The 21,401-nt window shown below is 33.8% G+C and overlaps 2 protein-coding genes across 3 annotated transcripts in view; one reads left to right on the top strand and one right to left on the bottom strand.

Annotated features, from left to right (window-relative positions):
• LOC134279041 (lipoxygenase homology domain-containing protein 1-like) overlaps nt 1–20,908 on the bottom strand; it is a 31,827-nt gene extending 10,919 nt beyond the window's left edge. Inside the window, exons 1-25 of one of the 2 annotated variants that reach the window (XM_062761380.1) lie at nt 20,852–20,908; nt 20,407–20,535; nt 19,801–19,974; nt 19,114–19,279; nt 18,472–18,716; nt 17,973–18,108; nt 17,653–17,797; nt 17,396–17,498; nt 12,089–12,221; nt 11,424–11,810; nt 10,812–11,059; nt 8,713–8,848; nt 8,291–8,445; nt 7,972–8,129; nt 7,572–7,645; nt 7,270–7,463; nt 6,833–7,025; nt 5,475–5,513; nt 4,748–4,908; nt 4,398–4,484; nt 4,095–4,271; nt 3,718–3,895; nt 3,330–3,496; nt 1,920–2,056; nt 1,585–1,730 (exon numbers count right to left, since the gene is read on the bottom strand). In XM_062761380.1, the coding sequence (XP_062617364.1) occupies nt 1,585–1,730; nt 1,920–2,056; nt 3,330–3,496; nt 3,718–3,895; nt 4,095–4,271; nt 4,398–4,484; nt 4,748–4,908; nt 5,475–5,513; nt 6,833–7,025; nt 7,270–7,463; nt 7,572–7,645; nt 7,972–8,129; nt 8,291–8,445; nt 8,713–8,848; nt 10,812–11,059; nt 11,424–11,810; nt 12,089–12,221; nt 17,396–17,498; nt 17,653–17,797; nt 17,973–18,108; nt 18,472–18,716; nt 19,114–19,279; nt 19,801–19,974; nt 20,407–20,535; nt 20,852–20,866 (3,883 nt within the window). In that variant the 5' untranslated portion in view covers nt 20,867–20,908. The remainder of the gene's footprint in view (nt 1–1,584; nt 1,731–1,919; nt 2,057–3,329; nt 3,497–3,717; nt 3,896–4,094; nt 4,272–4,397; nt 4,485–4,747; nt 4,909–5,474; nt 5,514–6,832; nt 7,026–7,269; nt 7,464–7,571; nt 7,646–7,971; nt 8,130–8,290; nt 8,446–8,712; nt 8,849–10,811; nt 11,060–11,423; nt 11,811–12,088; nt 12,222–17,395; nt 17,499–17,652; nt 17,798–17,972; nt 18,109–18,471; nt 18,717–19,113; nt 19,280–19,800; nt 19,975–20,406; nt 20,536–20,851) is intronic. The other variant, XM_062761381.1, reaches the window with a different exon arrangement.
• LOC134279042 (uncharacterized) lies at nt 14,131–16,933 on the top strand. The gene is made up of 2 exons (XM_062761382.1): nt 14,131–16,193; nt 16,513–16,933. The coding sequence occupies exons 1-2, from the start codon at nt 14,162–14,164 to the stop codon at nt 16,611–16,613; spliced, it is 2,133 nt and encodes a 710-aa protein (XP_062617366.1). The 5' UTR covers nt 14,131–14,161; the 3' UTR covers nt 16,614–16,933.
• Nucleotides 20,909–21,401: the final 493 nt, after the last annotated feature.

Below are 21,401 nucleotides of genomic sequence, written 5' to 3'. Positions count from 1 at the left end.
TATAGGCAAATATTTCATAACATGACACGACTAAGACAACCACAATAAAAAAAACTAGGAGACTTATTGTTCACAGAACAATAAGAGGTCTTTCCACCTTCTTTGAATTTTAAATTTGTTTTATATCTGACTCCTAAAAATTAAATTCCATGAAAAAGAAACCAAAACTCTCTTAAAGCATCGAAAAAAATAAAATAAAAAAAATGAATGACCTTGACCTTTGACCTTGAAAAAATATTTAAGGTCAAAGGTCAATGGTCACAATGCAGTTGTCCCCATGCTTCTATGACTTATAGTTTTCAAGTTATAAGGTTTAATAGTAAGTACAAAGAACTTAAAGGGCAATAACTGATATAAGGGGTCATCAGATCCATTTGCACTTATACAGTGAAGTTAGGCCTAAAGACCCTTAGGATATTAGTGAAGGTTTGGTGTCTCTATAGTCTATGGTTTCGGAGGAGTAGCGATAACAAGGTTTTTCGCACAAGGGGCAATAACTTTTAAAAGGGTTAATATTAGGGGACAAGAGTGAATTCTTTGAAACAGTTTTAAAAGTACATATTAATGATGCATAGAAATTTAGTATATGTTGAAAGACAAAAGAGATATAAAAATGGTTAAATTTTCCATTTTTGGAATGACCTTGACCTTTGACCTTTACATGAATTTGAAGGTCAAAGGTCAATAAATCATATGCAGTTGGTCCCATGTCTCTACGACTTGTCGTTTTGAAAATTTTTAATTATTTGTAATATTCAAAAAGTTTCAGGGGCAATAACTCATTGAAGGGGTCACCGAATGCTTTCGCAATGAATAGATTGAAGAGTCCCCATAATTAGGCAAAGCCATTGGTGAAGGTTTCATACCTTTACGGTTTACGTTTTCAGAGGAGTAGCGATAACAAGGGTTTTTAGCACAAGGGGCAACAACTTTTAAAAGGGTCAATCTTAGGGGCCAAGATTTATATCTTCTAAAGAGTTTCAAAAGTACATATTAAAGACATAAGATAGATCGTATATGTTTAAGGACAAAAGAGCTATTAAGAGAAATTTATTTCTCATATTTGGAATGACCTTGACCTTTGACCTTTAAATGAATTTGAAGGCAAAAGGTCATTGAATGTTATGCAGTTGGTTTCATGTCTCTACGACTTTTCGTTTTGAAAATTTTTAATTTTTTGTAAAATTTATAAACTTTCAGGGGCAGTTACTCATTGAAGGGGTCAAAGAAAACTCTTGCAATGAATAGATTGAAAAGTCTCCTAAATTAGTTGAAGACAATGGTGTAGGTTTTATATCTCTACGGTTTACGGTTTCTGAGGAGTAGCGATAACAAGCTTAACGGTGAAAGGGCCAATAACTGCGTAAGGGGTCTAAGTTAAAACATGGGGGGTCATTTTTCGGAATAACTTTACATATCCAGTATCATGAACTATAAAGTTTTTTGATAAGTCTTACGGTGTCAAAACATAAGGTGAGAAATGGAATAATAAAAAACATAAGCATTTCAATAGGTCTTTCCACAGAAAGGTGGAAAGACCTAAAAAAGAAAATTCATAGGCACATATTGAGAGAGCTTGGTTACCTTTAGTTTCCAGGGCGACCTCCATTCTTGCAGAGTCTTGTCTCTCCATCTTCTTCAGCACTGACTTGTCTACAGGAACCAGCTCCCTACAGATCTGTCCATCATCTTTACTTGTTGCCAGCCAGCGCTGACACAGGAAGTAGTACCTAAGGTCAAAGGTTAAAGTTCTTCATTGAAAAATTTGTACAATTATTTTTTTTTTCAATATTTTTTTTAATTTCTTTTAAGACTTCACAAGTTTAATTGTTTCACTGGTATACTTACTGTTCCAATGGTACTCTTGCTACTAAGTACATTTTCAGCTATTGGTACCTATATATACTTTGAATACTTACGTTTTCTTATTCTTGGTATCCTCAACCTCTACTCTGTCTAAGAACCACGCTGCCCCCACCAGACCAGAGTTGTCATGGCGGATACGACACTTAGTCAGCGCTCCAAGTTCCACAGCCTTTATCGTGAAGATGTCCTCCTAAAAAATAACCATATCAGTAAGACAAAACAAATTTCTAAAACTAAAGTTAAATCAATTAGTGTATCTAAATAATTTGAAGCCCTAATAATAAAAGTGCACCATTTACATTTTTAATACACCATAGATTCAGTTCAGTTTTCCACCTACATTTGTAAAACTATTTGATCTTATTACTTAAATACCGTATAGCCGGTTTTTTTGGCGGGACACAAATTTGGCGATTTTAGGTTGTTAAGATATATCATTAATTTTGGTGGATAATATTTTGGTGAATTCAAATTTATTACCATTAAGTCGCGGGTTAAGAATGCGCTCTTGTTACGATTGCACACCCTCCCAAACTTGCCAAAGTGTCGGGAAATCCTCGGAAATACGCAGATACTATTGTTAAATCACACCCCAAATATGGAAATTCAGATGTAGCTCTTATTTGAACTGCACAAATAATGTAAAGAACATTTCTAAAGAAGTAAAATATTTGTATTAAATTGAAAAAGGAAAGTAGGATGCAAACATGTTTTTTCCGTAGCTAAATCCGTTTATATATACATTTTGCTGACAATGCATTCCAAGCGCTGTCTGTGTTTACGTGAACAAACCATCCCAAGCGCAATTACTTTCACACATAGGTATTAATTGATACCAGTTATTTAATTATAACAAGTACATGTAGTTTAAAACATTAATTGTTGAAAAAACTTCACTGGTCATGAGTGTGCCGTATAAATGACAGATGATTTGAACCCATTGTTTAGCAAGCATGGCACCTTTATAACTTGAGGGTAGATTGGAGTAAAAGTTTTGGCAGTGATGAAATCCAAATTAAAAACGATAAACTTATAGAACTAAATATTTTTGTTTAATCAAAATAATGTCAGTATGGATAATTATATCTGTATTTATAACTATTTGTTGACTTATATACCGGTGATAGCTCTACCGGTGATTTGCCGTAACCATTCAAAAATGGGGAATTTACAAATGCAAGGTGTGTAGGCTACAAATTTAGCGGTTTTTATTTTGGTGAATTTTTATAAATCGCCAAAATAGGCCAAAATTATATCCCCGCCAAAATAACCGGCTATACGGTACATTGGTTATTTTAACTTGCTTGCTACCTTTTTACTGAAAGAATTGACTATGAAAAGGGATTATGTGCATGCTGACTATTACATCACTACTCAATCACCCTCTTATAATGTCCTCCAAACTTACACAAAATCATATAATTTTTACAGTAAAACATAAAATGTTAAAGTTTTAAGAATACCTGTCCAGACTCAAATTTGTTCATATTTGTGCTGCTATTTTTGAGCTGTCTTTCTCCTGAGTCAATAGGATTGTCTTTATAGCTGCCAAACAGAGTCACAAACACGTTAGCATCCGTACCTGCACCACTGACTTTACCAGTGTATACTCTCACTATGTATTCCACATCTAGCAAAGAAAAAATCACGTAAAATGTTCATTATACATCAACAATAATATGGCAACTACATGTACATAAAATAAATCTTGTGTTTGCAAATTATCTAAAACTAGGCTATCCTCTTTTGATCTGTAAAGAAATTGTGGGTAGAGAAATGAAAATGCACTTAGAGATGAGCTTGCACTATGATAACCAATAAGAAATCTATAGAAGCATGAATATAAGCTACCATCAAGGGCCTTTTTAAGAGGTCTTCCATCTTTGTCCGTTGGGACAAATTCCCTGACGATCTGTTTGTCGTCTTCATCAGTTGCAAACCACCTATCGACAAAGAACCAATAATCAATGGTCTCTTCTCCATCGTAAACGTCTTCTTCTTCTTCTACTGTCTTCAGATCCGGCTTCTTCTGTTGTCAGATAAAAACACAATATTCAAAAGGGGAAGAAAATTCACTCTTATTTATCAATATAAATAATAATGTATGAACATGCATCACTCCTCCTTATTTAAATATTCAACCAAACTGCAGCAAAGTTTTGCTTGTTTTTATCTAAAATGTACAAAAAAAAAGCTATTGATAGAAGAGGGAAAACATGAGGACTGACCCTGAGGCTTCTCTTGCGCCTGGGGGTGGGGGAGGAGGATGAACTGCTGTCAGAGTCCTGATCCTCGTTCTGTTGAATCAGGGACTGTCTCCTCTCGTACGCTGCATTAGCCCCAGAAGACTTGCTGGACTTTGACCTCTTCTTGGTTCCTGCCTTTGGCTTTCTCTGGATCAGCAACTGAAAAGAAAATCATAATTTTCCAATTTATAGTTATTTAAAACTTAAATTCAAGTTCATATATCAAATCAAAATCAAAATTAATCTTTGTGAAATATATATTTGTAAAAAGTGTAGTCATCACACCTTATCCAAGTGCCAGCCAGCTCCAAATCCTTTACCATCATGTCCAATTCTTATCTTCAGCAGATCCCCAATGTCTTTTTGCTCAATCTAGAAAAACATAAGGATTTCCATTAATCTTATATTAAAGTACAACATGATTTGAATGTTACATTACCAGTTGATATTTGAAAAGGATGGACTTTTTAACACAGCATTGGTTGTATGGGTGGGACTGGGGTCATAAAATTGGTAAGTAAAAAAAAATGTGTTGCTTAAGCATACTTAATATGTTAGGAATCTATAAACCTGCATGCTTTTTATATCAAACTTTAACAATAAATCATCATTACTGTGGAAGAAAATATTTTTACCTTAAACTTCTCCTTCATTCCACGTTCAAAATTATCAGACCTATTATTGAGCACTATCTCGTCCGTTTTGCCCTCTGTCCCATACATCTGTAGGAAAACATTAGCGTCAGTGCCAGCCTTAGATCTATCACTGGTCCACACCGTCACTTCATACGGAATTCCTGAAAATGAAAGATAAAACATTATTAAAACTCCCTGGTAAAATATTTACAGGCCTATTAATTTCTGAAGAAGAAATATAAAGAAGATTAAGACATACAAATAAAGAGTACTGTAAATGTCAAGGAATTAATTACTCTGATTCCAATTTTATCTTTTCAGTCTGAATTATTAGTTGTAGTAATTGTTTTACTGATCTAAGCTATGAGAACAACACTTTATACTGCATGTTCATGCAAAAATCAGCATCTACATCTAACAGCAGTTCAAAGAGTCAAAAATAAGTATTCAAATTCATATGATATCTATAAATTACAAGAAAATTTGAAAATGCTACAGGGAAAGTATTATATAAATGTATTAACTAGAGTCTATTTCATAAACATGACCAATGAATAATCAAGCATACTCTGAAGCATAAAGCACACTGGGCTCTATGTTTTATATAAAGGACCCTATAAAAAATAATTGTTTAAAAAACAGTCTCAGCCTGTTAGATAAACAAAATGGGTAAACCTTAGGCAAAGAAAGCAATAAAAATTCTCATGCGGATTCTCGTTTTACAAACCATCCTCAATACAGTCAACATTCACTGTGTTGTCTGGTGCTAATGTCAAAGGTAGAAAGAGAAAACATCAAGAATTTATATCAAAGTCTAAGTTGTTTAAAATCTACAGATGATGAAAACAAGAAAAGATCCTTCTTATGTGGAAATATAACCAATTCCACAAACGCTTTAACTTATTTGAAATCAAATTTGTTTATATAAAAGCATCATTCATTCTGACAACTCTGATAACAATTAATTGCTCCCAGCATTCTAATTGTCTAATGGTAGTTTCACACAGAGATTAAAACATAATCACTTTTAACAACAGCCTTTGTACTACATTGCACACTGAGTTTTCCTACCAAAGAAAAAAACTCATAAAATTTCCCCTATCCTGTTTTTTTCAGTTCTTGTCCAATGATCAGGGTCTTAAAGTGTGAATTGATCCTTTCTATGATTTATCATCTGATTTCAGAAAGAATTCAGCAAACTTTGTTTTAAGAAACCTTCAATCTTTTAAAACAAAATCAGTCATTTCTTTTGGGATCATGAACAGGTAAAAGATTCAAAGTTGAAAAAGAAAACAATCACAGTACAATTTTAATAACATCAATAAACCATATATAGCTCTGTTTTTAATTCTGATTTTGATTTCCCAGTATAGACATAAAAAATCTGAATTTATACAAACACTGAAAACTCAGAGTTAGTTTCAATGCCAACAGTTTATTATAAACAATCATTTCCTCTCATGTAAATTTTAACTTGCACAAATTTACCTCTTCTTACTTCTACAAAACATTTCAAAATTGTCAAGTGAATCGTGAAATCAAATAAAAAAGACAAAAATGTCATTCATGGTTAATACATGGCAAATCAAGGGGGAAAACTCCTGTTGAGAGTGCAAAAATTGGTGGCTTCAGACAACTCATGTAGTTTGTACAGAGGTTGTGCATTACTTCCACACAAATTCAATGTCATCGCTTACTTGCACAAAGCCTTCGAAGGCCCCTGCATCTTATTCCTGACATACAATATTGCAGGTTAGAAGGTATATCAAATACAAACATTCATTCCTCTATTACCAAAAAAGTTGTTTTTAACCACTAAGAAACACAAGTGTATGTGATAAAGAGCATTCAAAAAAAGATAAGGGTCTTGAAAATTAATATCTGAAAGAGAAAGCCAAGGTCAAATAGTCATGGGCATATAAATTTTTAGATTCAAAAATGAAATTAAAAATTCACAGAACACTGCTTTCTGATCACAGTTAACTGCTTTATTTATATTTGCAATGATAAAAGTGAAAACCGGAGGGGGATTTCACATTGTAGTGTTTTCTTTTACTATTTTTCACACATCTAAGGGGAACTTACTCTTCTCTCTATCCTCTTTGAAGGATGGTTCCAGTTCTACTTCAATCTCTCCATCCCCTTCGTTTTTGTCCAGCCAGCGGTGACACGCGAACACATACTGCTGTCCATGGGAGGGGATGTCGATACGAACCTCATCTAAAAACCAACCCGAGCCAAAGTTGGCTCCGTCATGTCCAACTCGGATTCTCTTGATCTACAAATTATGTTCAAAACTTATATACCACACTGTGTTTACATATTAATCCTTAAGTTTTTCATTTTGATAAGAGACTTCTACAAATTTTAAATGAAGATGTAGGATAACTTATAAAATTATTTTGTAAAAGTCTGAATATAAAAACCATCTTTTCCTCTGATGAAATTGAGGTTACAGACTCATTAGAATAGCATTATTCTTTGTCATTAACGATAATTTTCAGTCTCTTCTCTCAACACACCTTTCCAATATCTTCAGCATTAAGAATGAAGTGATCAGTTCGATTTCTCTCAAACTTGTTTGAGGTAGATTCAGCATTTTCCAGCTTCAAGGTTCCTGTGTCTCCCTTTTCTCCAAATATTTTGAGAAAGACATTGGCATCAGTTCCTGCCTGTGGCACATCTCCCGTCTTCACATACACGTTGTACGTGGTCTCTGAAATTCAAACCATTGCTCTGTAGTAATACATGTATCACTTAGGTTAGAAATAGTACACTTTCAAACCTGTACTGATCAAGCTACTCAGACTCTCTCCATACTTACTTCCCAGTAACTGGGACCCTGATACTAAGAACTCCTTCACAATATGTCCTGATTCCTCATCTGATGCCAACCATCTGAAAACACAATTAACAGGTACATGTAAATATAATTTTAAATCAACTCATTTTATTATGAAAGAAAGCTGTGAAGTTATACATATAAAATGAACATTGATGAAAATCAAATGTGATATGAAAATATGGACTCTGTAACTTCATAGATGTAGATGCAAATTTTTATTATTTTTATTCAATGATATTGCAGTAACTATTGTTCATATATTAACTGAGTAGTAGTTACATGAAAGATTTAATAGAGTAAAAGACTGATTTTGAATCAATCCAACTCTCAAGAAAATTCAGCAACTTCATATGAGTTATTTCCCTTCATTAACACTTACGAGCTACAGTCGATGCTGACATCATATTTTGGTTTATCTGCCCGCTTGATGACAACTTTTTCTAGGTACCAGCCTGCCCCTAAACCCTTCCCATCATGCCCTACTTCTATTTTCTTTATTTTCTCCAAGGTCACAGCCTCAATTTCAAAAATATCACACTGAAAGAGAAAATTCAGAACACTGTAAGAAGTTGATCTTGCTCAGTAAAAAAATCATACAAACAGCAAAATAACACAAAAGTCAAACAAAAAGTGGCAACTTGTGAATGAAAGCATTTTAAATACAAATGTTACTGACATAAATCTATAAATCCCCATACCTGTCCTTTCTCAAACTTGTTAATGTTAGTGGAGGAATGTGTCAGCCATCGTCTTCCTGTGTCTCCAAGTTCCCCAAAAATACAAATAAACACATTGGCATCTGTCCCTGCCCTGGACTTCTTCCCTGTGTAAACCTCTAGTGTGTATTTAACCACTGAAAACACAAAATAATCTTATTATTCCAATGTTCATTGGTTGAATTATAAAATCTTGAATAAATTATAAAAACATATTAAATATTCTATCAATATTTATTATTGCTTCATAAAAATGTTGGCATATGAATATATTGCTATCATTTTGCAGAGTAAAATTGTTAAAACATTGTAATGCATAAAGTAATTTTAATATATAAAAGCAGAACTTGACAGTATTATTTTTTAAATCTTGACCCCCTATTGTTGTTGGGGGGTAGACTTACATGCTAGAGGTTTTTTGATGAGGGGTCCCTCGGCTGGCATCTCCCTGACGGTGGAGTGGTCTCCCTCGTCCACGGCCAGCCACTTGCCACACTTAAAGATGTACCTCTCCTTACTGGCAATGTTCTCCATCTCAATCTACAACAAAACGCAGGGCCATAAATGATAGAAATTGATAGACTAATGATGAATTTATTGTCAGTGAAAACTTAGTAAAGACATGTATTGCTTCTCATAGAAAATATACAAGGCACTCCTCTGATGTTAAAATGTAAAATATATTCATGTGAGTATGAGGGTTGTCACTGTCTTTGATTGATCTACGCTAGACCGAAAACTCTTCTTAATTATCTGTCCCACATACATTACTGACACTGAACCATCTTAAACCTCTGATCATCTCTATTATAAACATGCAGTGGCTTGTGATCATGATTCAAGATATTTAAGTTTTAGTGAATCATAAGAAAAAGAAATAACACTGACCTTCACAAAGGTACTAAGTGAAAATATTTTGTTATAACAAAGTGCACAATTATTTCAAACTGCAGATAACATATGACTGTGTACTTGGAACAAATCATAACAAATACACTGCTAGCCATCATTAAGATGCAAAAAAGTGACATGATCAATTTGTTTTAATTTCTTCATAAACAACAGACACAAAAGAAGTTGTGATGAAAAATTATACAAGTAAATGTATATTAAGAGAAAAGCAACAAACATGAACACTTTAAAAACAATGGTACAAAGACAAATTTGAACCTATATGAAAAAGATATATACCACAATTCTACTGGCAAATAATGTATTGAATATTTTATGCAATAGTAAAAAAAAAATTGAGAAGAAGAAGCCAAGTTAAAACTTTTTGTAAATGATGAAATTTCTTTCTAAATATGTAAATTTCCACAGAGAACATGAAATATTTATTCTTCAAAAGTATAGTACATAAGAAACTAAGATTCAACATCTTAAAATTTCATCTCAAGCCAAAGGAATAAAACTCTGAAAAGCAAGATGTACAAGAACATTTTTATTACAGTTTAGGACTAGGTAATGTCTACTTTACAGTCTTCACGAAAACTTTTCAAGCTAACTGGCCAATCGGACCAGTGAACTTTCAAAATTTACTAGCCCACCAAAATTTTTACTGGCCCCGTACTTAAAAAATAAAATAAATACATTTTCATAACTGTAAATTTATACATGTTTACGTACTTCAACTTTTGTAATGCCGCCATTTTTCACCCTTTGACGCGTTTCGGTAAGTTGTTCGTTGGAACTTTGCACATTTTACGTACTAGTTAATATTAGTTATGTAGACACTTAGAGGTGTAATACGGAAATATGTGGGGTCCTTGAAAAAATCCATATTGGGCGAGGCGTAAACACATGTTTGTTCTTTTTATTTTACATATCAATGAAATTAAGCAAGTCAGTTGAAATAAATTTTGACTGTGTATGATTTTTATACTCAACAAGCCCATCGGACTTCTTGAATTTTGATTTTCACTGACCCGACATCAAAATTCACTGGCCTCGGTCTTCGGACCATTGAGTTTTCGTGAAGACTGCTTTATTTAAATCCAGGAGGAGGTTTGATTAAAAGGGACTTTTTCTAAAATAAGACTTGTCAATTTATACCATGCCTCATAAACAAAACTGATAACAAGATATAAAGCAAAACACACAAAGCTATGATGCATTTACAGTCTGTATCTCTGTTATATGTACATTTACATGCCTCTTATATATACTTACTTCTGTAGGTAATTTCTAAGTTGATAGATTGGTAAATCAGTAAAGTTTGGAGTTGTATATGCATTGTACTGGTATTTAAGCAAAACACAGACTTTTGATAGTGCTTTAAGTAATTCAGCAGATATACCCACACAGTGTCACACATGCAAATTTTGTGCATTTATATGTATCTTAATAAATATATACTTCTTTTAAAATTAAGGTCGACTTTAGTAATGCAGAAAATAAAAGTATATGTGCAATTTTGATTAATTTGATTTCACTCCATATGTAATTTTTATCCACAGTTTTGCTAAATGTTGCTTTTGACATCAAGTTTCAGTATGTGATTTACCTGGTCTAGTTTCCATCCTGACATCAGACGCGTGTCGTCGTGGAACACCCTCACTTTGTACGGTTTGCCGACGTCAGACACGTGTATATCAAACTCGTCAGTGTTCCCCTGCTCAAACACATCACTCTTATTGTCCAGCTCCACCTCGTCTGTTTTACCCTTGGTACCGTACAGACAGAAAAACACGCGAGCGTCCGTCCCAGACAAACTCTCATCACTGGTCTTAACCCACAGGTGCCAATGGACTCCTACAGAAACAATGCAACTTGCATTACATGAATCAATATTTCTTTTAAAAATTTTCTTTTAGAGACATATAATTTCATAAGAGACAATATCAACAAATCCATAATACTGTGAAATCACTAATTTTGTGGAGGTTTAGTTTTTGTTGTTTTCAAGGTATGGAGAGACGCACAAATTTATAACCACCACCTAATGTAAAATTCCATAAGGTTTACTACTAAAAAAAAATTTCCAACCACGAAATCAAATCCCCACAAACCAATATTTTTTCCTCAAACCTTGGAAATCTGACCACATGAAAATATGTGATTTTACAGTATTTGAGATATCAGAGTACAAGAAAACAAAGTTCTACTGTACTCTTACTTTTTTCTTTCTTCTGCCTCATTGCCTTCTGTTCAAACAGTGTCCTCTGAATCTGCCCATCCTCGCTGTCAACGGCCAGCCATTGTTTACATGGGAAGACCTGTTCTATGCCGGTGGTGGGGCAGTACACAATGATCTGTTCCAGGTACCACCCCGCCCCCACTCCACTATTATCGTGACCCACCTCCAAACTCTGGACAGGACTCACCAGGGCCTGGAGGTTAATGTTGAAGATCTCTGACCTGTCTCTCTCAAAGCTTCCATTATCTAGCCAGATTTTACCAGTGGATTCCTTGTTGGGTCCCCCATTCATCATGATGAAAACCCTGGCATTGGTTCCAGCATTCTTCTTATCACCCGTAGAGACAGTGATTACATATGGTACCCCTGTAAATAGATAATGTGTTTTCAAATATTCTGGACATTGGAAATAGCATTTTTTTCAATGGGATAAGTAAAGTAACTTCAGGTAGTCTTTTTAATTTGCAAATTCAAAGAACTTAAACAATAAAATCAACAATCAATTAGATTATTAAAAACATGAAAATAAATTCTGAATCTTTCAATTACAACTTGTTTTACTCTCACCAACGTCTAACAATTTTCAGAAATTCACATGAAAATTGCTCAAAAAAGTTTCATTAGAAATTTTTCTCCACACTGACCTCCATAAGAGCTTGTGGCTCCAACCCCTGGAATGAGGTCTCGGAATAAAGCACCGTCATCTTCATCATCGGCAAACCATTTACCGCAGGGGAACTCGTACACTATCATGTTGTCACAGTCATCAATAATTACCTAGAAAATAAACAGGATCTAAAAATTACAAATTCATCTAAAATTAATTGAACTTGAAATAGTTCAGTCTTGAGTAAACTGTCTTCATAACAACTTCCTGCACCTGACTAGTAACCCCCAATCTCTTCCCAATTTCATTGTCAACCTACAAACAAAGGTTTATCCTAATTCTTAGAATATTTATAAAGTTATGGAACCAACAAGGATTTTTGCTTTGACACTATGCAATCCTGGAATATTGTTTCAAGCATGTCCTTGGTTTTAAATGTTTTTGTGGTTTTAAGTTCAGGCCCAGACAATATAATTGTTGAACTTCTGACCCCTGATATTGACCTTGTCCAATGACTGGTTCAGGGTCGTATCTTACTCTCTTGTCATATGCAACTTAGAGTCATGTATGATGTGTCTATTACTCTTCACTGCTCTGCTTTGGTGGATCTACAGTCGTAAAGTCAAAATATTTCCTCTATACTTAATAAAACTTTGTAAGAGATAGATGAGTTAAGGTAATTACTAATTCAAAGTGAGTTACATATAGATTAAAATTTTGGTGTATATTTGAACCTGCATGGACAGATGCACTAATCTAAACCATCCTTAAAATTTCAGCAGCTTATTCATATTCATGGGAATTTATAGAGTTATCCAGTCATTAAATCTTATGATTAAGATTTGTAGCTACTGATCCATGCACTGTAGTGCATCAGAGACATACTATTATCTGCATTTAAAACCTCACTCAGATAAAAGTATAAGAATTAAACAGAGGAATACCGAGCACCCCTCACGTCTGAATCAGAGGCTGCTGATGACAAACAGGGCAGATACAGACAGCCCTCAACATACTCACTTAAACTGTTTATGTAAATCCACTTAAGTATAGTTTTTTTTACAGGCTTTATCTAAATTTTAAGCAATTTCGGTAGCCTCTAAGATGCATGGGAGGAGAGATTTAGTCATTACAAATTGGCGGAATTTTTCTGTGCCAGAAAATGCATCTGCAATATTTAATCAATTGCAATGGGTTTTATTCTAATTATTAATTTTTTACATAATTCATTAGTAAATTATTTTACTTAACATTTTAATAAAGTCATTATACTAATTACAGTCTTTGATTTTTTTTGTTTATATTTCAAGCTTTGTGATTTAGGTTGAAATTAAAACAAGAGACAAACTTATTTTTGAAATTGAAGCACAAAAGTAAATGAATGTTAGTTATTGAATTTGTATTATATATAACATAAAAATTTATGTTCCTAATCTGGCCACAGTCATGGCAAAAATCTTTCCATTTATTATGTCAGCACTTTTAAACCTTGACAATTTAAAATAAAACAAAATCATGTTAACTTTGCATGCACATGCACTGCATCAAAGAAGCCCAACATTAATTTACTTTTTAAAAATGGAAAACGTACACGTAGTTAATAAATTGTTAAAAACATATATTTATCAAAACCTGTTGTTTTATGTAGCAATTCACACCAGGTTTTTTTTCCTTCCCTCACAATATAAGCATAGCAGGAATCAAGAGATAAATGTTCTTTTCATTACTGATAACAAGTGTGTTTACATGGGCAATGCAATGCTTCTTTCTGATGGCAAAATAACTCCCCCGTAAGATGGGAGGAAAATACAACTACACTGGTCATCAATCAAGTGTGTCATTCACCTGCACAGATGCTAGAATAAAAACTATTTCGCAATTTTACTTCCACTTAGCTGGATTCAGAAATGTATAAACAATTTTCTCTTTCATGCCATTTCATTTCTAAGAATACAAAGAAAGTGAGTTTTAGATCCGGTGGAAAATTCATTTTAAATTGAGAACAGTCTGTGTTGACTAAATGTTATAATTATTTTGCTGAAATTTTTCTTTGGATTTCACACACAATTCAATTTTATGGACGAAAAATTTAACAAAAATCTTTCATGAAATGCAGCATATATTGGTAATCTTGTGGTTTGGTCTATCTGTGGGAACAAAGCAGGTATGGTCAATAACAAATGCCATTGGTGAAGACTGTGTGGTCAGTTTGACCATACCCAGGGACAGCATCAGAAGTAGCTGTAATCAAGATGAGGGAACTCTCAGGAAGATGCAAGGTCTAGAAGCCAAACTTCAGCGGTTGTACACTACAGTGCGAGGGTTGGAGGTTCGATTACCTCGTATTGTATCTCAACAGACCAGGAATCAAGAAACAATGGAAAGATTGGAATTTAATTTGGCCCAGTCAGCATCATATGTCAAAAAGATTGAGGACAAAGTTCTACATCTGGAATCCAAACTGCCACAGACAGCAGGGGGACAAACGGTCGTCCCCCAGCGGTCCAATTCTCTGGACTCCCTGTTGGATCCGGTCCGTCCACTCGTAATGAATGAGCTGGAAAGTTTCAAAGATGATTGGATGAGGAACCTTGTGGACAATTTAGTTCCTGCAATTTTAACTCCAGACAACAAATTAGGTGTGGATTTTATGAACAAACTTATTCAAACTTTAAAGGTACAAATGAAAGCTGATAATATTGGTCCATCAGAAATAGTTGAATCCTCCAGTGACATTGAAGATGATGAAACAAAAAATGACACTAAAGAGGACGATTTTATAAATGAATTCATGATTGTAACAAAACCAACAAAAATGCCCGAGACCTCATCTAAAACTTCTTGGAATACAAATGCTCTAGACATGCTGGCTCGAACATTGAAAAATGTTAGCTTTAATCCAAATAAACCGGCAAAAACCATATATAATGTCTCTGAAATTGACAGTGGAAATTCCTCTAATCTTTCCCCTGCTCTGAGTGGAAAAAATGTTTTAAGATTGTTATCTTTTGTTAAAAGAGAAGTTTCAAAAGAGATGAATCTGAGGGTCAATGAAATTGATGATAAATACCAAAATGTAAGCGAAATTTTATTTGGAAGGACACAGTCTTTAGAAGAAAGAATTTCAAATTTCCAAGAAAAATATCAAATTCAACAAGGAACTATGGAGAAAAATATTACAGACCTCAGGGAAGAGTTAAATATCCTGGAAAACCAAGTTGAACAGTCAGTTAAAGATCTACCACAAGCAACAGAAAATCATGTGAATTCAAAACTTGATTTGAAAATTTTGTCTTTACAAAAAGCAATTTCGCAAAAATTCCAGAGTGAAATCTTGCAAATAGAAAATAAAATCTTTTCTCAGAGCAAAAGGCTGAACGCCACATTTAGATTTGTAAACATCTTCCCAGAATCTCTAGCCAAATATCAGAATCAGAGTCAAACAGAACTCGGACAAATTCAACAAAAGGTGGCAGAACTGAGTCTTAAACTAAAGACTTGTAACAATGATGGCAGTGATGTGCTGAAAGAGAGGCTACGATACTTAGAAGAGGAAATCCAGGGGGTTGCTGATTCCCAGTTATTCATGGAACAAGGCATTGATAATTTCAAATCTGGGTTCACTGTAAACTTTAGAAATGCCCAAAATGAAATTCAGAATTTGAAAAGAGATTTACAAGCTGTAGAATATGAAATTGGTGGAATTGACCTGCTTAAAGTCTCGTTGGGAAACCAGGACATGGTTCTCAATACCACAACTGATAAAGTCAACACATTTGAGAGCAAACTCAATGACATACAGAAGATTTTCTCAGAATTTACAGCTGAAGTAATGAGTGAAAACCAGTGGGTTCCCTACAACTTTACTTCCCACTCACCGATTCGAAATGACTGCGGTGGAGGCAAAAAATACATCAGGAAAAGTTTCTTTGGGTCTGCTGTGGTCAAGTTTGTTGGGGTGCAGTTGTGTACAAACACTAGGTATAAAATATTTCTAGGGCCCAGTAAGGGAGGGGAATTCTACGACATCGGAGATAAAGCTGGGAGAGGGGAGGACCACTGTCAGTTTGTGGGGGCCACCGTTCCAGACAGCAACGCGACGTACAAGGTGGACAAGAAATTAGTCTTCTTCACAGTGAATGGTAAGTACAGAGATAATTCAGACTGAGTTATACTCAACAGAGCATGCATGAAACTGCCACAGTTTTAATTGTTTCAATATTACCACTATTATTGACATTCAACATTCCTAAAACAATGAAGATCTCAAGCACACCAAACCCAGAGCTTGCTTTCAGAACCAATTCAAAATAACTGATCTGGAATTGCCATCTTGTAATGCCTAATCCAACTGATTTAAAAACATTAAAAATCTACTTAAATTTTGCATGTGAAATTCTGAAAATTCCTACATGCTGCTGCTAGTTAAGTTTCAGTATATCCTAATTTATTTTTTGTTAGGATACACAAGAGAGCACTGGAATGAATTGCCACAGTTTGGGAAGATATCAACTCTGCAGCCCACTTCTGCCTTCTACGAATGTGGTATATCAATACCTTAGTTATACTGAAAACTTTACAATTACATAGTTTATAAACAATGCAATGAAAAGTGGTGAATTCTGCCAGGAAAACAAGAGGGCCCAGGATTATCATTAATTTTTTTGAGCAAGATTATACCAATTTCTTGGGACATGCATTTTTTATACAAATGTTTTACATACCGTATATTATATGATGAATGTTGGTGCTACCTTGTAATCATTATACATATATTTTTTTGTTGGTTACCAGTCTTTATTTTTGTTGTTGTTGCTTTTCTTGAACTACATTTTTCTGTGTTTGTGTAAACTATATTTCATACTTTTTCTAATAAACCTTTATTTGTGGAGTATATCTGCAAAAGATTATATGTGTACACTTATAATATCAAATGTAATACAGGAAACATTGATTTGAACCAATTCTTTCCTAAGATGATGGCAATATCAGCACTATTCATCTAAACTGGTGGTTTGTAATCAGATTCAAATCAAAGGTTAACTGTTTCACAGTATTACTGTATAGCGGGTTATTTTAGCATGGTGTTAATTTTGGCTTATTTGGCATTTTGATGGTAGCCCGCTAAAATTTTAATCGCTAAAATATTCAGTACTCTTCTTAATCTTCATCTGCAAAGAGCTGAAACCTGATGTCCGCTCAAATAAAATTCGCCAAAATTATTGGCATACCTTTGAGCAGGAAAAATGCCAAATTTTACACCCGCCAACAAAATCCCCTATACAGTATGAATACAGATAGGTCTCCTCTCCTCCTGTCCAATGCTATCCAGCCCTTCACTAACCTTATCCAGGTACCAGCCAGGCCCAAAGCCTGTGTTGTCATGTCCGATTCTTAACCTTGTAATACGACCTAGACATGGGCACTTCACCGTAAACTCATCCTTGCTGCAAAAGAGAAAACAGTGGTTTTCTTCTAAATGCTTCAATAGCCAAATACAGAGAGAGACTGTACAGAAGGAAAAGATTTGTTTTTAAAATAAACTTTAAACTTCATTACTTTGTAAAATATTGTGCAGTTAAGACAAATCACTAAACTCACCAGTTTCTTTCAAAATTGTTTTTGGCATTGTCCAGTTTGATCTCTCCTGATTCGCCATTTTCTCCAAATATATTGATAACGACATTAGCGTCGGTACCCGCCCCCTTCTTATCACCCGTGTACACTGTTACCTTGTATTTGCTGTCTGTTTATGAAAAAAATAATTCAGAAAAATATAAATGGCTAAATTTAATAAAATGTGAAAGATGGTAGGAACTATCCCTCTCTTCCAAATCTTCATTCACAAATCTTGACAATGAACAGTCCTTTTACTTTCTACATGTATCCTTACAGGGTTATACTCCTGTCTATAAATCTACCTTTTCTGATAGCGAATGGATCCTTGCTACCGATGAGGTATCTGGAAATGGCCCCATCCCCCTCATCTCTGGCAAGCCACATACCACAGGGAAAGTAATACTTCCATTTAGTGTGATTTAAATCTGTTATCACAACCTAGGGAACAAAAAGGCATATCTGTTTATATGGTACATGACTACATGTATCACTTTCACCAAAGTTTTTACCTTTTTTGTGAATTTTGCATATCTACTACCCATCCAAAAGAATTCTTTTTCAAACTTAAGTACATATGCAAAAAGGGCTAAAAATTAAGCGATTAAAAAAAATACATAAAAAAACATGATCACAAAAAAACCTTTTAACTACATACAATGTTGACCCCTTTGTCCCCATTGGCAGTGGACAAATTCATAATGGGACAGAGTTATCTCTCTTTTCACATTATTATTTTTGCTTGGAGCAAAATAATTCAGATATACAGATTATATGTCTCATTGAATGAAACTGCTCACTCACCCTCTCTAAGTACCAGCCAGCACCCAGCCCTGTATTGTCATGTTCAATTTTAATTTTCTTCATAGGGCCCACACAGTTAGCTCTAACTTTGAAAGTGTCACTGGAATTTTGCCTGAAGTTGGTCCGTGTGAAATCTTTGAGGTGAATTTTGGGAGTGACCCCTGACCGACCCTCAATGGTGATATATACATTGGCATTTGTGGCTGCTCCTTTCTTATCTCCTGTCACCGTGACAATCTCATAGTCTGAAAATTATAAGAATATCTATATTTAAGATGTTTTCTTTTGAATTTACTAATATTTTATCTAGGATTTTAATCAAAGATGCTGTAAGACAACTCATAATGCTTTAGCAATTATATTTGTATTTTAGCTAGTGATTATTTAGTTTTTATGAACAGATATTTGAGGGTTTTTTTCATTCGTACCAGCAATTATCAAATGAGTACACATCGAGATGAAAGGTGGCATACTGTATAAAATCAGAATCTGTACAAATATACTATCTTATTATTTTTCACAAATATATAGGAAAATATTTTCCCCATAAAATTAATTTTTTTGACAAATGTCTCCTTGATAAAAGAATATGTCAATTCTGGATGTCATAAGAGTAATCTCCCTTTAAAACACAATATTGACCTGTTTTAGAGGAGATATTTGGGAATAACTCCCTTGATGTCTGTTGGTCCACATGATGCAGAGACAGCCAATTATTACAAACAAATGTCCAGCTTTTCTTCCTCTTAACATTGGTGATTTCTACTTCCTGTAGGAACCATGCTTGCTCCTTCTGTATGCCATCAGTCTACAACACAAAATGAACTTGCAATACTGATGTCCACCATTGATGAAATTTTCAGATACTTTCTAAATCCTGAATATTCCTCTTTCAAATTCATTGAAATTTCTTTTGTGCCTAGACATGGCTGAACTTCTTTTTTTTTTTATTATTTTCATGGGATATCTAAAATTTAATGATTCCTCTTTGGAAGGAATACAGTGGATTTGTAATATTTGAACAGAATTCATAGTTTGGAGCATTTAATTTTTTTAATACACAAATCTCCCAAAAATGTGTTTTCATAAAAATATAATGCATAAAAATTCTGAGCAGGCTAATGCATGTTCACTAAAATAATAACCCTGACCTACATTTGAGCTAAAAATGCTAAATTTATTACATAAAGAACATGTATTGTATAAAGAACATAATTAAAAGATGTTCCACTTTGAAATTTGATATCTATTTGGTATAAACTATCAATAAATTAAGAACTTGAAAAGTGAATTTTTAAAATTTACTGTATATAACTGCTAAACATTTACCTCAATAACTATTGACTTGATATCTCCAATTTCAGGACCTCTGATCTTAAACAGATGAGTGCTGCCTTTGGCAAATCGGAAGGCTACTTTGCTGTTCTTTTTGACTGAGCCAGCTTTCTTAGTCAGTCTGGTTTTTGGAATTTTACCCCTAAGACCCTTCACTGTCAGAAAAACCTAAAACAAAAACCACATTCTGGTAACACTCCCATGCAGTGTATGTTTTCTCAAGAGCATGCCAGCATTAAAACAATATTGAATCTATATTTAAAAAAAGAATATTTGAAAGCAATCTTAATTATCAAGAATATCATCTACAGAAGACAGACTTAACAGAAAACATTTTTTTTAAAATTCCCTTAGAATTTCAACATTTAATTGCTACATTAACGAACATTCATCCAACGTTAAATAAATATTTGCATAGTGCATAAATGCATGTATTTTAAGTCGTTTCATATTCCTACTCCAATATCCTTGAAATATTTCCATTTTATTGACTTAAAATATTAAAAGGGTACACTTTCCACTACCGTGTTTGTAAAAACTGCTGACAAATTTGTCAAGAATTGTAAATTATAAGAATGAATTTGTAGAAATGATTGAGACCTTGGCGTCTGTGCCTGCGTTGTTTTTATCTGCGGTTATAACAGCTACTTTATAAAGCACATCTTCCTCATGCTTCTTCTTACTTCTGACTGTCGAGGAAACACTTGAATGTGCTGACTGTGGCCGTTTCTGGAATTAAATCATTTATAAGTAATATAAGTAGTATTTTCTTCAAAGTTTCTATTAAATTTTTTCCCTTTTAATGTTCCATAAATCTCACTTGTTTCAGGCATGTTAAAATTTTTTATGGATTTTCAAAAGTCGATATTTCTCTCAAAGTACTCATAAAGGTGAGGATCGTTCATAGAATGGTAAGGGGGGAGGGGCATATTGGACCGGATGTCATGGTTACGACTGTAACACATAAAGGCATGCATTACTTCATCTAGCTTATTCATTTTTATGAAATAAATTTTTTTATGGATTTTCAAAAGTCAACACTTACCCTTCTATGAATCATTTGTATCTGTCCGAATCTTCTCTCAAAGTACTCATAAAGGTGAGGGTCAGTGGTCATAGCAGCGGTGTTGAAGCACCCAGTTATTTGTCGCGAGTGTTGGAATCACAATTTTTTTAAGCTCAGGTTGAAATTTATAGATAAATATATTTTTTCACTAAAAAAAAGTGAAAAAATAAGATAATGAATTTATTTATGGTCAATTAATATATTTCCTATAATGAAGTTTTCAAGATATAACATTTTGAATGCATTCAATTCAAGACTACATTACACAATTAAAATGTAAACAATCTAAACTGATTTAATAAGAAAGGTAAAGCTGGTCTTTTGGCTGCAAAATAAAGGTACAGATTAATAATAACAGTAACACAAAAATTTGAGAGGAAATATGAAATTACACAGTACTAAACAAGTGCTTAACAGATAATTATTTTATATTCAGAACAGAGAGTTTCAAAAAGATTGACTTCAAAGGATAGAAGCCAAGAAATATTCGCTATTCCAAATAAAATTTTAGTGAAAACACCCACATATG

Source organism: Saccostrea cucullata, unplaced genomic scaffold (genome assembly GCF_032062105.1).
Source record: "Saccostrea cucullata isolate Sc308-1 unplaced genomic scaffold, CSIRO_AGI_Scuc_v1 ctg278, whole genome shotgun sequence".
In the NCBI taxonomy this organism is placed as follows: domain Eukaryota; kingdom Metazoa; phylum Mollusca; class Bivalvia; order Ostreida; family Ostreidae; genus Saccostrea; species Saccostrea cuccullata.
Note: the sequence above shows the minus strand (reverse complement) of the source record. Positions and strands in the feature narration are given on the sequence as shown.